General features: G+C 44.9%; 1 protein-coding gene across 3 annotated transcripts in view; it reads right to left on the reverse strand.

The window, feature by feature from the left end:
* FBXL20 (F-box and leucine rich repeat protein 20) overlaps positions 1 to 16,073 on the reverse strand; it is an 84,040-nt gene that overhangs the window by 18,420 nt on the left and 49,547 nt on the right. For all 3 annotated transcript variants that reach the window (XM_075911392.2, XM_075911393.2, XM_006126214.5), the window contains 5 exons: positions 12,771 to 12,845; positions 10,402 to 10,496; positions 9,801 to 9,869; positions 3,163 to 3,258; positions 1,078 to 1,204 (listed from right to left, as the gene is read on the reverse strand). In XM_075911392.2, coding sequence (XP_075767507.1) covers positions 1,078 to 1,204; positions 3,163 to 3,258; positions 9,801 to 9,869; positions 10,402 to 10,496; positions 12,771 to 12,845 — 462 coding nt within the window. The remainder of the gene's footprint in view (positions 1 to 1,077; positions 1,205 to 3,162; positions 3,259 to 9,800; positions 9,870 to 10,401; positions 10,497 to 12,770; positions 12,846 to 16,073) is intronic.

Below are 16,073 nucleotides of genomic sequence, written 5' to 3' on the forward strand. Positions count from 1 at the left end.
TCTTAGGCAAAATTTCTTTAGACACCATTGTTCTTCAGCAAGCAGGGTGCTAGTTTTCTGCCTAAGTACCATTCTCTCACCCCAGAATTGGGAGCTCAAACATTATATCAGGTTCAACAGTGTCATTCTGACTTAGACAGGAGCATGTCTGTCTGCACAAGACAATCAGACATTCAGTCTGACACCGGAGCTTGGTTCAGCTCTAATGCTACAACCAAGAGTACTACAGAAGCTACTGTCTTTTGGATGATGTTACACTGGGGTCCCTCTAGCTTGTTTCTGGTTAGCAAGCATGAGGACCTGTAACCTGGGTATGAACCTCTCTCACATTACAGAGAGTAAGAAAGGAGCTATGTGACTTTCAATCTAGTTTGAAGCATGGGTACTTTAATGGCTGAGCATGTAAAATAGGAAAGTTAAAGAAAGTTAACCTCAAACAACAAACTTTAATGTAACACTGTATATTCTAAAAGTGTCGGGGTTAAAGATCCATGTAGTATCTTCAGAACCTCTTACTCCTTGGTTTGGACACCATCCAAAGAACACCATGGTACATCTCTGAAAGGATGCTACTAAGTATCTAATTTGTTATGGGAAAAGCTTTGAAATGAGACAATTACAGTTCCAATTTTACATTAGCCAGCTGGAAGATTCCAGAGAGTCGATAACTTTTATCGTGTGAGGCCAGATGCAACTCAACTGGGCTTTCTACTACTGTCCGACCCTTCTAAAAAAGCCAAAATAAGTCTAAGGACATAGCCAGGATGTTTTATCCCTCGTTAATACAAATGTTAACATGAGCATGGTTTTGCTTAGTATATCCTTGAAAAAGGGGAAAAGAGGGGGGAAGATTCCACTATTAGATAGTTTTTATTATTCAGCGATTCATGCTGGACTCAAAGCAAGTAAAGACCACATTTAACGTCTAGTTGGTAGATCCTGAATAGTCATTTGAATAAGGTAATGCTTGGAAATACGAGATCTGCAATACTTCACACTCACTGCTGTACCTAAGTTGAATACATAAGCAACTCATTGTTGTGGTTAGTTTAATGAACATATTCTCCACAGTCATACCTGTGTGCAGCCTTTCAGAAACAGGGCTTTGAGTCCTCCACAACCTCTCACCAGAGCCTGAATGCCATCCTTAGTCACTTGGTCGCACCAGGAGATATTCAGCTGTTCCAGCAGTGGGCATCCCTCACTTGGGAGGCAAAAGGAGAAGTGGGTGGAAACTTAAAAGATCCTGCTTCATGCCCGATCACAGGAAATTCCCATTTCTGGACTCCAACTGAGCACAGGAAGCAGCACCCACACCCCACACCCACACGGAACATTCCTTTATTAAACACAAAAATCTCCAGATGAGAGCAGCTCTCCAGTGGCAGGCTCCAAAACCAGTAACTCAGTCTTGTGGCACTCTGAGAAAAGAAAGCTGATCTACTGCAGCCAAAGTCCATCCCAGGGCTGAGTCCCACCTTCTTGTCCAGAGACTGGGAGCACTCACAGCGTTAGTGGAGGAGAGGCCTAGATACAGCCAGAGCAACAGAGTCGAAGGGCTTCATTTTCAAAAACACACCCTCTGATTTGTCAGGCACCAATGTGTGCTTGAAAATTTCCACCAAAGTGGAAATGCTATCAATTGTGATTGCAAATAATTGCAGGCACAAAATTGAGCCTATACAATTCGAGGCCAGGTTGAAGTCCTTCACAAAAAAATTGGGCTGAAATTGCTGAAAGCTAGCTACAAAAACAAGCCTCTCTGTTTTCTGATACCTCAATCTAGCCTCTTCACTACTTTGTTTTCCTTTAGATTCGCCTTTCTATATTTTTATCTTCTTTAGATAGATCAATTTATTAGGATTTAAAATTCACTTTACTCAAGTTTTGTTTTCATATTTTAGGCTTTACTCCCTACCATTACCGTCAGTGTTCTTTTTTGCCTCATTTCCTCTGTCCAGATATCTTGCCACCATTGCCTGTCATTCCCTTCCGTTTCCAGATTACTTGGCAATTACATTTAGTAGGGTTAAGTAGTCACCATGTCACCTAATCAGTTTAAGACAAGTAATCATGTACTTGCCTTTATTTTGCAACTGCGGGACACTTGTTAGCTATGCAGTAGGAGTTATGTCATTCACAAGTCAAACATTAACAAAAAGGTATTTACAAGGCATGTGAACTGAAAACTCTGCCAGTCACTTAAATAAAAATCAACCATCAGTTTGCAATCCAATTATTTTTACTGCGGCTAAACATCATGTGGACAAGACACCTTCCATTTCTGTCTCTTTGCAGACCAGGAGACATTACCCAGAAGAGCTCAGTATTCATACACAGTAAAGTGCTGTTATCCAGCGTTCAATTCACCAGAAAGCTCAATTCACCAGCATTTTTGATGTCACCCAATACAAATCTTCAACTGAGTAATCTAGCGACTAGTATATTGCCCAGCACATCAGGAAGTTGCGTATTCTACACGCTCCTTTATCGCAGAGGAGGCAGAAGATAAGCAAGCTGAAATCAGGAATTTAGTCATAAAGTAACTTCCAGAATGGGTCACAGGGTCACTGAGAATTCAACCCAATCTCCTATACCTTCTATATCTACTGATAATTGAGGCAGATAATCATGGCCTTGAGGCACTGTAAGATCCTAACGTGCCTTCTGAATCATCAAAGAAAGATTACAGTATGCTCAGTATTATTTTAGTATTAAGTGTATTTTTAGTGATCTGGGTGTACGCCTTGCACTGCCCATAGTGATATGTAGTGACATAAGATAACCTACGGTATAGCAAACCTTACTTGCATATACCTAAGTGCTTCAAGAAACCAACCACACTGAAGTGCCGCACTACTGCTGGATCAGAGGGTGCCTGGGCACTATTTTATACTTGATTCTTGTTATTGCAATCTAACTCTTTGAATAACTGGCATTCCATTGGTAAAGTATAACGCTCACGTTACCCAGAATATCCCCACATTCCCCCCAACAGGCCAGACAACAGAGCTTTTACTGTATTAGGGTTGGATTGCAATCATAGTAACCTACCCACTCATTTCCAACTCGGCCTGGGAAGTTCAGAGAACAGTGAACATAAAAGAGAAAGCTATTGAGAATGAAATTGGTGCACAGGGTCTCTGTGATGCCAGGTCCTACCTCAGTGCTTTTAGAGACAGGTTGGTTATGGAAGTGCAGGAAGCCAAATCAAGGTGCCTGAGTTTAGAGCAGAACTTACTAAGGCTGGTGCATGTCCTGAAAAAGAATATATAGAAAAAATATTTCAGGCAATACGGTTAGCTATCCAAGACAGACACAGATACGGTCATGGATATTAGCCCATCACACACTACGTGCACAAGTATATTCACATAAGCCCCCACTTAAAAACATACAAGGATGGAGAATACAAGATGGGGCAGGTATTGGAGGTGGGTTGGGGGTGAAGAGGACAGAGAAAATGCTCTTAGTAAGCAGCCTATAGGTGTGTGAAGATGAAAGAGCTCTTTTTCACATTTTGAATCATGCAGCCTTTTACTCAGAATCCAATGCTGAAGACCATTCTATACAGGTGCATCTACACAGCACCCTAAACTTGAAATAAGATACTCAATTTGTGCTACGCAAATCTGACTGAATTTCCAAATAACGTGTTATTTCGAGACATCCCTTATCCTTTGTGGGACAAGGGTTACCAGGATGGTGAAATAGCATGCCCATTATTTCAAAAATATTTTGAAATAACGGGCAGCTTGTGTAGACGCAGGGTAGCTATTTCGGGATACTGCTGGTATCCTGAAATAGCCGTGCAGTGTAGACGTACCCTAGGATATTTCTAACCTATGCTATCCAAGTGGACAAAATGACTCTTTGGTCTGCATCCTCTACCTTATTTTCCCAGCTTGCTTCCCAAGATTTTTCTGACAGTACTGAGAAACACCTATAGATGAACAAAGTACCAAGCCTCACATGCCCAAGTGCGCATACTGCAAACTAGAAATAAGTAGTGTGTGCTGGCGGCAGTCTAGAGTAGATGGAGCACGTCCAAAGGGCTTGCTGTTTAGCTGTGACTTCAAAACCCCTGTACCCTAAAGGCTGAGTGTCACTTGCCTAAGGATTCATTTCTGAAGGAATAGCAACAAAATAAGGTTTTGTGTAGCGAGTGCCAACCGCAGGCCACCACGCACTGGAGAAACCAGCTGCTTCCTTTGTCATAGAATCATAGAGCTGGAAGAGATCATCAAGTCCAGCCCCCGGCCCAAGACAGGACCAATCCTAAAACCTACAAAATGATTGTTCAGAACATGGTGTAGCCTTAAACAAATGACAGTGCAGAAAGCCCACAAGTGCCTGAAAAATACCGTGAGTGATAGCCAGCAATAACCCCTTAAAAAAATCTTACAAGTAAGGCTCACCTGGAGACCAGCTGAGAAACCCAGCTTCTTGGGGACATGTTGACATTCCACATTAGGCATGTGTGCTTGTCACATGCACCAGTGCCAGAAGATTTTCCCTCAGCAGTATCCATAAGGGAGCTGCTCTACCACCCTCTGGAGTGGCACTGGATGGCGCAATGTAAGAGGTACCACCAGCTCCTGCCACCCTCGGTTCCTTTTAGCTGGAAACTCTGGCAGTGGGAAAGGAGGGCAGGTTGTGAAATAGATACGAGCAACGCATGGTGAAGAATACCAGCTACAGAACAGGTAGCTGTATCTTTTCTTTTCTGAGTGCTTACTGTGAACATATGGACCGAAGACCATCTCGTGGCTCTACAGATGTCTTGAAATGGCTAGAGAAGATGCCTGCGCTCTAATCGAATGGATTCGGATGATCAGTGGCAGCGGTGAATCATAGAACCGGAAGGGACCTTAAGAGGTCATTAAGTCCAGTCCCCTGCCCTTACGGCAGGACCAAGCTGGCAGTGGGCCAAACCCACCATGAAATGAAGAAAGCATCCTGTACCTACATGAAAATGTGTCTCTTTCAGGTCGAAGGCAGCATACCAATCTCCTGGATCCAGTGAGGGGATCATGGAGGCCAGGGAGATTATGAGAAACTTCAGTTTCTTTAAGTAATTGTTAAGTCCAAAATAGGACACAGACTGCCCTTGGCATCAAATAATACCGGGGCAGAGAGAAGGGTCTTGCCACAAGGCACTGGTTATTTTTGGCATTCCTTCATGGAGGGAAAGGCTACCCTAGCAGAGGCTGGGGAGGAGAGGACATTGAATAGGGATTCTACCTACTCCTCCATCTCCTCTGTCTGCCAGCCGATGTTGGACATGACCCGCCTTAGCATCATCCTGAGGAACAGGATGAGGAACCCCAGCAATGACTAGGAGGAGGCTGGCACCGTGGGTTCCACGGTGCCCATTGGTGGTCCAGCAAGTTGACCCCCTTTGTCCACATGGACATGTGGGTCTTGTCTCCCTGAGGCCTCAAGCCTCGAAGAGGACTGAGTCGACATGGCTCCTGACACTGAGCAGGCAGGTTGGGAGGGCTGGGTGAACCTCCACGGGGTCCCAGGATACCACGGAGCCAGCCAGTGGGCAAGTTTCAGTGCTGGTGATCTGGACAGCACCAAAGGTCAAGGAGGCTGCCCCACCTATACGGAGTCCTGCTCCATCATGGAGCCATATCCTGAGTGGTTGGTAGCCAGTGACAAGGATCTACTGGAGCTGTGGCTCCACGTCTGGTGGTTTCTGTGCGGGTGTCTGTAGGAGGGTTGGTCCGAGCTGGACGTGTGCCTTTGTGGGACCACGGTGACCAGTTGTGCTCAGAAGACCGGTGATCCATGCCTCTTACTTCAAGACTGGTACCAGGATGAAGAAAGGGATGTAGATGTATTGAGGGCCAGTCGCTGGGGGAATCCCCCAAACACAGTGATATCCGTCTCCGGAACTGATGGGGACGGGGGCGCACAGTTCCTGTCTTCCGAATGCTTCCGGGCTCTGTAATGGTGACCTGGCAATGTGATGGGTCGGTCCTGATGTTCTACACGCTTCAGTGCCAAGTAACCAGTGAGGGCCACCTCAAATCCTGCTGACGGTGCCAAGCATCCAATGATTGAAGAGAGCTCCGCAGAAACTGCCTCCCAAGCCCCAAGATGTGCTGGCTACTAGGAAGTGAATGCTGATGGGACGTGCCCTGCAATGGACGATAGTGACACTGGTCTGAGGGAGGACGAAAAGGTCCCGGGGTGGGCTTAGTCCAAGGTCCAGGCACTGCTAGGGTCAGTTTGGGCAGGGCCGGCAGAACCTGCATTTCCTGCACAGCCTGGAGAGCTTCAGGCACTGACGACACCGGACGGTGAGGAGGCCCACTATGTCCAGGCTTCTATGCCAGGAACGGGATGGGCTGCACCGCCTGACGTGAGCCAAATGGGGAGATGAGCTGCCCTATGTGGATCTTAGCTCGCCCCCAGCCGTGTCCTTTCCCTGGTGGGGAGCAGGAGATCATCCGCTACCGGCCTTCTGGGCCAGGACCATGGACCGGTGCTAGCTTGTTGACAGCGTATGCAGGGCACTAGGCATTGATGCCGCGATGCTGGGTGCCAACTCGGACCTCTGCTCCAGGGCCAGAGTGGATGCCAGCGCCATCAGGAGCACGGCAAGTCTGATCTCGTGCGCACTCCCGGTCTTAGGCGTAAAGGACTTACAGATGAGCCCTTCACTGAGACACCTCAGACAGCTATTACGGGGATTGCAGACAGGCCTAGGACATTTATTGCGATCGCAGGGCTTAAAGCCTGGGGCATACCTGTCCCCCAGATGCGTAGCAGATGGAACTAACAAAGCTCACTGCTGCTAAGGGGTAGCTCACTGTTTTGCTAATATCTACACTAACTTTACAAGAACTCTGCTTCGTATGGCGGAAGCCTAAAGCAACACTAGTAAGAGCAGCGAGTGTTCGGTGCACCAGGACTGGGAACAAGAAGGAACTGAGATCAGGAAGTCCCAGCTAAGTTTCTTCCACTGCGCCGTGCAGGTGCTATCCTTGAGGGCACCAGAGACACTCCCCAGTGGATACCGCCGAGGGAAAACCTTCTGGCACGGGTGCATCTAAACCTAATGTGGAACAGACACGAGTGAGCATTGGAAACAGAAGGAGTTCCTAAGCATCTTTGCAGAATGTGTTAACTCCAGGGCAGGCTACATGCAATGTGACTGGTGACTAGCCTGCATCATCTCACCCCATGAATTGTTTTTAAAAACTGTTGTAACACTGATGCATAGAAATTAATCACGTCAAAAATTAATCACTGTGAAGTGAAGCTATTTTTTAATAATAGTTGCTATTTGCACCAGAAAAATACATAAAGTCTCTTTTTAATGGTTCCTTCAGCTGACAGATCCTTTTTGTCCAAGGATGCAAGTTAATTTAGTGAATTTCACCACTATTCTGAGGAAGGCTATTTTCGACTGTCTGTGACAGGCTGAACAGACCTCACACTGGGGCAGAAGGGGTTAATCCAGAGCTCTTAGTTGTGGAATCTCTACCCACCCAACACTGCCGGGCATGCGCCAACTACCATCATAGAAAAGGTGGTAGACCAGCTCGCTCTGGGCTGACTGCTGAGGAGGAAGGATGTGGATCAGCTGGGAGCCTGGACCACAGGAGCTGGAGAGTCTGATACCCAGACAGGTACTTTGACCCCTGCTGACACCAAGTGAGAGCCCAGCTGACACCAGACGAGCTCCCAGACCCTGGAGACACCCCACCAGCAAAAGGCCTGGTAGGAAGTGACCCAGAAAGGGTGTATGAATGGTAGCTCCTACCCACCTGAGTCAGTGTGTTTTGAAGGGATTTCCTGCCGACCCAGTGGTAGGCCACTCAGCCACTGGGCCACACTGCCCCAAGGTTAGGGGCTGATACCTACTGACTCTGGCCAGTGGACAGTACTGCCCTGAGACTAGGGGCTGATGTATTCAGACTCCGGTGATTGGGTTGCTGCGCATGACCTCACTGATGCAACCACAGAGGCTACTGCAATACTGCCCCACTCTCAGAAGGTGAGGGTGAACAGACCCCGCAACAAGATCACGCTTTCATTTTGAGACTGAGCTACACTTTTGGATACAGAATCTATAGGTCATCAGTGTAGCAAGAGCACACACATAACATGGTTCTGCCCTATCTCCGCCCCTCATGCACAGCTACTCTAAGAAACAGAGGGATCTTACAATTTAGTAACTGATGGTACTATAAGGAGTTACAAAGAGCATTTGAGCAGGAAGACAGTAAAGTGACAGAGAAACTATGTAAAACTTTGCACCTAGCTTGTTTTGAAATAGGTATGTATCAATCTAAAGCATAACTACCAGCTGTCCCTGGGAAAAACCTCAAAACTATGTGTAATGAATGGAAAAGCACAAGAACTCCCCCAACTCTTAGCAGTCTGTGCTCGGCAGTGTAGAAGGATGTCTTGACGTGAATCACCACCACAACTCTCTCACAATTTTACTGATGACATTTGAGGCCCTTGGATAATAACAGATTCACCAAATCATACGACACATACTCATCGCATTTATTAAAGAAAGTCAGAGTCTATGTACAGGCAGGTTGATTCTTGCCAGCTCTTTTAGGAAGGCTCCTGTACAAAGATATACACCCCCTAACAACTTCCTGGTCAGGGCTATTGTAGATAACTATATGTGGGGAACTCCCCCCCACTCCTGGAGCTATCCCTTCTCAGCAATGGCTTCAAAAAGAGACACCTCCCTTCCACCAAGACAGGTAGTCACTTCATACTCAGGTTCCTCAAAGACCCCCTTTTTTCATCACAGAAATGAGACTAAAATTGCAATGCTTCGGAGTGAAGCCATACCCCCACCCAGAATGAAAAAGGGGAAAAAAACTATAGACATTGGAATGTCACAGACAGAATCCCTCTAAGGGGAATCAGAACTGCTTGAAATATACAAGAGATGGCCTGTGAGCACAAGCACCATAAACTCAACAACTGGAGCTGTTCAATGTGCAGAGAATTTGCAGTCTCCACAAATTCTGGCCTGGAAGAACAAGGAGAACATTCTTATTTTGTTCCATTACAGAGTGAGTCTTACTGTTCTGAGGGGGACATGATAGCAGCCTTTGCTGCATCTGAAAACACAAGTCATTCATGCCTAAAAAGAATGATTTCCCCCGCTATCTTTTCCCTTTACTGCCAACAACCTGATATGAAATAACGAGTGAGCCGCTTAACAGAAGAGGTTTCCTGATGTCTTCACATTTTTATCAGACCATAACAAGTCATTCCATCTGGAAGCAGATAACTTACTCATACCACATTTAGAAAACAAATGATACTAAGATAATGAGGTGGGACAATGAGGCTATGTCTAGACTGCCGGCTTCTTGCGCAAACAGCTTTTTTCGGAAGAGATCTTCCCAAAAAACTTCTTGCAAAAGAGAGCGTCCACACTACAAAAGTGCATAGAAAAAGTGATGCACTTTTCCGAAAGAGAGCGTCCAGACTGCCTGGACACTATTTCGCATGTAAGCAGAGCTCTTTCACAAAAAGGCATTCCTTCTCGTAGAATGAGGATTACCAATACTGTAAAAACCCCTCTGTTTTTTGATTTACTTGCGAAAGAACGCATTTGCAGTGTGGACATTCCTCAAGTTGTGTCAGAAAAACAGCCGTTTTTCTGACAAAACTCTGTAGTGTAGACATACCCCAGAAGAGAAATCTGCAACCACTATCTTCCATTAAGTTGAGACAGAGTTCATGTACATTAATAATGACCAGGGTTGACATTCCAACATTCCTCCTAATAAACACACGTTACTTACGTATCTGTGATCTTGGTGCAACCATTTAGGTTCAGTACTTCAATATTTCTGCAGTTCTGTGCAAATGTCCTTCATGGAAAAAAAGAGAAAACACAACTATGTTTTTGAAACAGATGCGTTAGCCTCAATTCTACAGAAATAAAAATAACAGGCACTGCTTATCTTGGGCAAAATGCTGATTCTTCCCGCCAGCTTTTTACATGGGTGCATTCAGATAGACTACTGAATGCTGGACTTAAAGGCAGTGCAGTGCACTAGTGAGTGAGCTGTTATGCGTATCTTGTCTTTGAAGTTCTCTCAGCCCAGGCCCAAGGGAGAGAGGTTCAAGTTTTCAGTGCCAATTCCTCCAATATTGCAATACCATGAGGTCGACTCTATACTGCTATTTTTTAAGAAGGGCTAGAGAGAAAGGCTCATTTTGGACACACAAAAATGCTATGCATATCATTCATCATTTGCTTAAGCAAATATTCTGGCTGCATATTGTTATTGGTTTCACTTGAGCACGTTCATGAGTGGATTCAACATTCCACCCTTCTGTGGATGAGGAAGAACCATTCTTTGCTTCATAGTTAAGAGCGGGCAGAAGCCATACCACTACCTTAATGCATTGTCTCCCACTCCTAGACAACCACGCAGGCTTAGCTTTCGCAAGAAACCCCCACATCTTTTAGAAATATTCTCCACTACTCGACCCTGTGAAAAGACAGAAAAAGATTTCCTCTGATCACTTTCACATTCTCTTGTTTTAAGTTAAATGTAAAACTTTGTAAATTAAGGGCACTGAGCAAACACAATTACCATCAAGGCACCAATATAAAACTGAAGGTGACTGATTCAACTTCTAAAGATGGACAAAAACAATTACCCAAAACTGAAGGAAGAAAGCTGAGACTAAACAGCAGAAAAATCCTCAACAGTCAGAGCAATTGGGCAGTGTAAAAGGCTTTTCAAGAAACGGCTGAAGCATTATTACTGAAGAAACACAACTGATCACAGAAACAACACATCCGACGAGGATGTCACATGTGATGTACAGATTTTTGTTTTGGGAGATAGAGTGGAGATTAATAGTACAGAGGAGTTCTCTTCTCACAGAGAAAGCATTTCATTTTTCCTCTCAAAGACACATAGAAAATGCAGTTTATTGTCCTATTTTACATAAGAGTACCTCCCAGGACAAGTGTGAATTTTCCACAAGGACCCTTTTGGATGATGACCAAGGAGAGGACAGAAAAATAATACAACTCTATCAGCACACATTAGTTTTAGAGTCCAGTAACATTTTATTCTCCTCTTCTACTCATTGGAGAATGGAAACATCAATCATTTTTAAGTGTTACCTACAAACAGTTTTGTATTAAGACATTTTTAATCCCTCCCTCCCAAACCAAAATACATTTGAGCATTAGAGTAGCTGCAAAGTATAGTATGATCTAAAAGGGCTACCAACCTGATGAGGCCCCTAACATTTACCTTCCTTAAAACCTACTCTCTGAAATAAAACCACTCTTGGAATGCCAACTGCAGCTAGGATGTGTTGCCAAAGGGTTGCAATGGCTAACAGGGGCAAAGGAAGATAAATCCCATGCTGCATTTCAGAAGAAGGAGGTTAAAGAATTTAAACCATGCATATGTTAGTGTAGGCCCTCTGGGGCCTCATCATGGCTATGAATAGGTTTGGGATTACCAAGGATTCAAATACATTTTAAGGAAACCTTGCAGCTGTTAGGAGTTTCTTCCCCCCAAAGCATATAGCATTTAGGACTTAGGCAGCTTGAGAATGTCCTTTTAGGTTAAGGGATGGCAACGTTTTGCATCATTTCTTATTAAAATAAAAGTCAGTGCTAATGGACAAATATATATTTAGCACACAGGGATCAGAGAGAGAAGAGGAGCCTGTAAAGCCGTGCAAAACTGCTCAAGCAGGGAAAAGTCTAGTTTAAATTCACAACTTTACTCTCTCCTTTTTACACAGTCTCAGGCCTACGGACATAGGGGAGGGGCAACTTCTCCTGGGGCCCAGGGCTCCTGGCTGCTGCCACTACTACCATAGGAGCAGAGGAGACCAGAAAAGGCCAGCTCCTCTGCGTCTATATGAGATGCTTAGACATGTCTGGCAGAGAGAGCACTTAACCCTTCTTTCCACAAAGGCTGTGTAACTTGCAACTTCCACCAGGACCTCAAACAAGCCCATCTCAGGCTGACGATTTTCAGTGTGTGCTGGGCTACATTGCTGCTCTCTTCACCCCATCTCCAAAAACGCTGCTTCTTTTTTAAATGAGCATGTAACACTCTGATAAGGGGTTTAAAGTTTTGTGGGGGGAAGAGTTATTTTTAAATGCAGCCAGGAAGACTATAGGGACTTCAGTTTTCAGAACAGTAAGACAACATGAGTTACAAAGTTCTCATTTCCTACATGGGCTCCATGCCTCCCTTGGAACAGATTTAGCCAGACGTACATCTTTTAGAATGAACTCAAACTGGAAATCTCTGTCATCTTCCTGGTTGATGCTTCCATTTCCAACAAAGGAAAACCAACACTACTGGCTACGAGAGAGCAGATCAATGTCTTAATGGCTTAAATCCAAGTATACTAGTCAAAAGACATACTGGATTATGTTGAGTGGGATAGAAAAATCTAGACCAATACTTACCAGCAATCTCTTTCACTAAAAGAACATATTTACTCCAGTTATTTCCACTCTCTCAGTAAACAAAAACCAGCTTCTTTAAAATAAGCATACACGTGCACACACAAACAACAGTCTTGGTACGGTTACTCTGTCCGTTTTCCAAAGCTGAATGAATTGCCAAGCCTGTAAAGGTTCCCTGAAGCTAAGAAGGCCTGCAATGAATGATTTCTATCTCCAGGGAAAGTGGAAAGGGTTATGCTGGGAGTATTAATCTATTCCACACTGTAATTACATTTTAAACAAGAAAATGGGTTTGTATGTCACTTAATTATACCTCAATATCCCTCTGGAAATCAAACAGGTCAATTCGCTGCCAGTTACTGCCATCCAGGGCCAGGACATTCCATGCCTTTATTGGGGAAAAAAATGTCAGTGCATGATTAATATGAAAAAAGGCTGGTGGGAATCTAGTTACAATTTTTTCCTTTCAGAAACAACATTGTGTCAAGTGAACAAGAACAAAATAATTACTGCAACTGATGAAAAACTCTAAGGTCAACAACATCAGATCAGACAAGACCTACCACAACTACATACTGTGCTCTTAATTCTCCTTATACCACGGAACACTTATGCACACAAGTCCCAACGTCTCATCGATACTATCTGCACACAAATGACATTTCCATTTATGGACCACTCAGCCTGGATTTTTTTATTTTGCGCTTTAGACAGGAGCTTTCCGACTGAAGAACGTAAACAGAGGTAGTAAATAGGCTCAAGAACAGAGGTTACACATCATACATGCTACAATAACCCAATAACAAAGAGGCAGGTCAAGACAGGGCCCTTAACTTTGCATTTCCTTACCTCTGTAAATTTTAAAATCAGAAGCCTAATTTTTTTCATGTTATGGTTTATTTTTATACCAGAAATCCTACTTTAGGAATGAAAACAATTTTCAGAGCACACATGATTTTCAGTCAGGTCAGTTACTTACTTGTAACCATAGTATTTAAAAATGAGCTTCTGCACATTCACATTTGTGACATCAAGGCTCCAGCGCTGCAAACTTCCAGAACCTTTTGGAAAGCAGTGTCCAATAGGGCTACTCCCTCCCCCCAAGGTTTCCATGGGTTTGAAAGGGCCCAACCCACCCATGCCTGGCTGTTCATTCCACTAATTCAGGACTCCTAATCTAAGACTCAAAGGTCGGCAGGAAGTGTGAATATGCAGAGTCTGATGTGAAAGATCTAAGTAAGGAACCTTCATTTCTTCTTCCAGTGGCTTCTACATATCCCAACTGCGGGAGTTCTGCATGCAGAATGACCCTAGAAGGGGGCTGCTGAGTTGTAGATATACCAGGAAAGGAGATCTCAGCTCTGGATGTGAGGGCAAGAGAAGCAACTAGTCTTGCTCTCCCACAACAAACCTAAAGGAAGGGACATTTTTGCTCAGCACACGTATAGCTCCAGTGGAAGTAATGCAGCATGATGCTTCGAAGACAGAGTGAGGGCATTCAACAGCCACTCCCTTTGTTCAGGATGAGGTGTGACAATTCCAGGAAGTCAAAGCCCTGTGAAGTCATAATTGTGACACAGTGCAACAGATGAGCAACCTTTGGACCTAAGCAGACTGGCTCCTATTGTTGGTTCCTTTTCTCCAAGGGATTGGGAAACATGTAGATAAGCTGTGGCCCCAGACGATAACACGTTCTCTGAATATGCAGTCACACAGTACATTCAGGGAGGCAGGTAAAGGAGGTCCAGAGACAGACATTCTAGTGGTTTGAAAGAAAGGAAAATCACAGACATCTTAGACTGTTGTCTATACACAGATACCCAAGCATTCATGGACAGTGGTCACGACAGCAAGGCGTTTAATGGAACACTTGCTGCCATAGCTTGGCCAATTCATAATGTACATTTTTACTGAAAGAGGTGTTCTTTTACTCCAGTCAAAGCTATGTATAAAGGGACAGGTGTATGACTGTGACCCAGAAAGAGGTGTAGCACTCGCACTCCCCTGAAATAGGAGGAGTTCTGTTCTGGAACCCCGAGGTGAACATAAGGAATCTCATAGAGTTAGCATTTTTTCCCATGCAACACAACCTTACTGTCCACGTTATGAGATAGATGGTAAGTCTTGTTCACTCTGTGGTCAGGAAACAAATCTCACATTCCTCTACCTGAGGTGATGGAAGACTCAACTCTTAGCTGCAGCTGTTCCTTCCAAGAGGAGAGGAATCAAAGCTCTGTTTACTGAGAGTTCTGAAATTGCTGCTTCGTTAGACTCCCGATCTATTGCTTCCAAGGAAGGTTGCTCCCCACCAGCACTGGCTCCTGCTCCCCCTCTTGCTGTGAGGGGGGGAGCGACTAGTCAAGGGCCCAGACGACTATCCGATAAGCTTTTGCTTATCGGATAGTCAACTAGTTGCTTAGATCCCAATTAAGGACCCAAGCAACACCAGATATATCTTCTAGTAAATTAATAAATGTGAGGATGGCTGGGACTAAGCAGATTCTATGGGAGAGAATGGGTTTGAGTACAATTAAGCATCCAAGTGGGTACAATCTGGAGCTCATGGAATAATCAAATCGCCACAGCCAGCCCTACCACTGCAGGCTCCTGGCTGCTCGCCCTGCCGCCATGGGCTCCTAGCCACCAGCAGGATCCTGACCACTGGCCCTGCTCCTGGAGTCTCTTGGATTCCAGTGGGGTCCCAGCAGGTGAGTTTTATCGTTATAGTAACCAATAAGCATCAGCTTATTGGTTAAACTCTACCATTCCTAGTCAACACTAAAAATTAACTTGGAAAAAAAAATAATTAAGGGATTTCAGGGAGATTTGGACATTTCTCCTTAGTAAGTCCAATCCAAAACATCATTAGATATCAATATTTCTCCACATGCTTAGGTTACGGGAGCGGAAAAGGGTGACCATGCCCCCAGCTGAAGCCCTGAAGCTTCCTATTCACCCCTGCTCCTTCACACACTTACCTCCCTCCAGTCATACCTGTCATGATTGACACAGGAGTGCATTCCCTCTTCTCCTGGCTTTTACCCTGACAGATGCTGCATGGACTTGCAATGCAGAGAAAGAGAGACACATGATTGCTCGGAGATTGGTCAGGAATCGGGGCTGAGGAGGATAACTGTACCGAATAAGCATGATATGCCAAGACCAGCACTTCCTCTGTCATCACCATGGCTATGGAGGCCTCAATATGTACTGCAGGTTTGGTCTTCGTTGCCTGTTTTGATTTTGCTGGCATTGGTGGGTGCTAGGAATGGATTCCAGCACAAGGCTGAGGAGTTGCAGCCTTTGAGGCGGATAGGACAGGTGGTGCCAAAGTTGGAGCAGCAAAATGAACTGTGGGGACTGTGCAGAGGACTTTGGCACGGAGACGAGTTCCAGTACCCACAATGAGCCCAGAGTATCCGGTGTAGGCCTGGAGAAGTCAGACGAGCCCAAAGCCTGAAGTTTCTCTCTTCTAGTGCCAGGAGTAATAATGGCACAGCAAACTGCACACGGGGATACTGAGACATTCTCACGCAGACAGAGAAGGCACTGACCACAGGAATCTAGTATGACTGCGAAGCAGGAGGTGCATTTCTTGAAGCCCTTATGAGGGTTC

Source organism: Pelodiscus sinensis, chromosome 29 (genome assembly GCF_052426305.1).
Source record: "Pelodiscus sinensis isolate ZL-2025 chromosome 29, ASM5242630v1, whole genome shotgun sequence".
Taxonomy (NCBI): Eukaryota; Metazoa; Chordata; order Testudines; family Trionychidae; genus Pelodiscus; species Pelodiscus sinensis.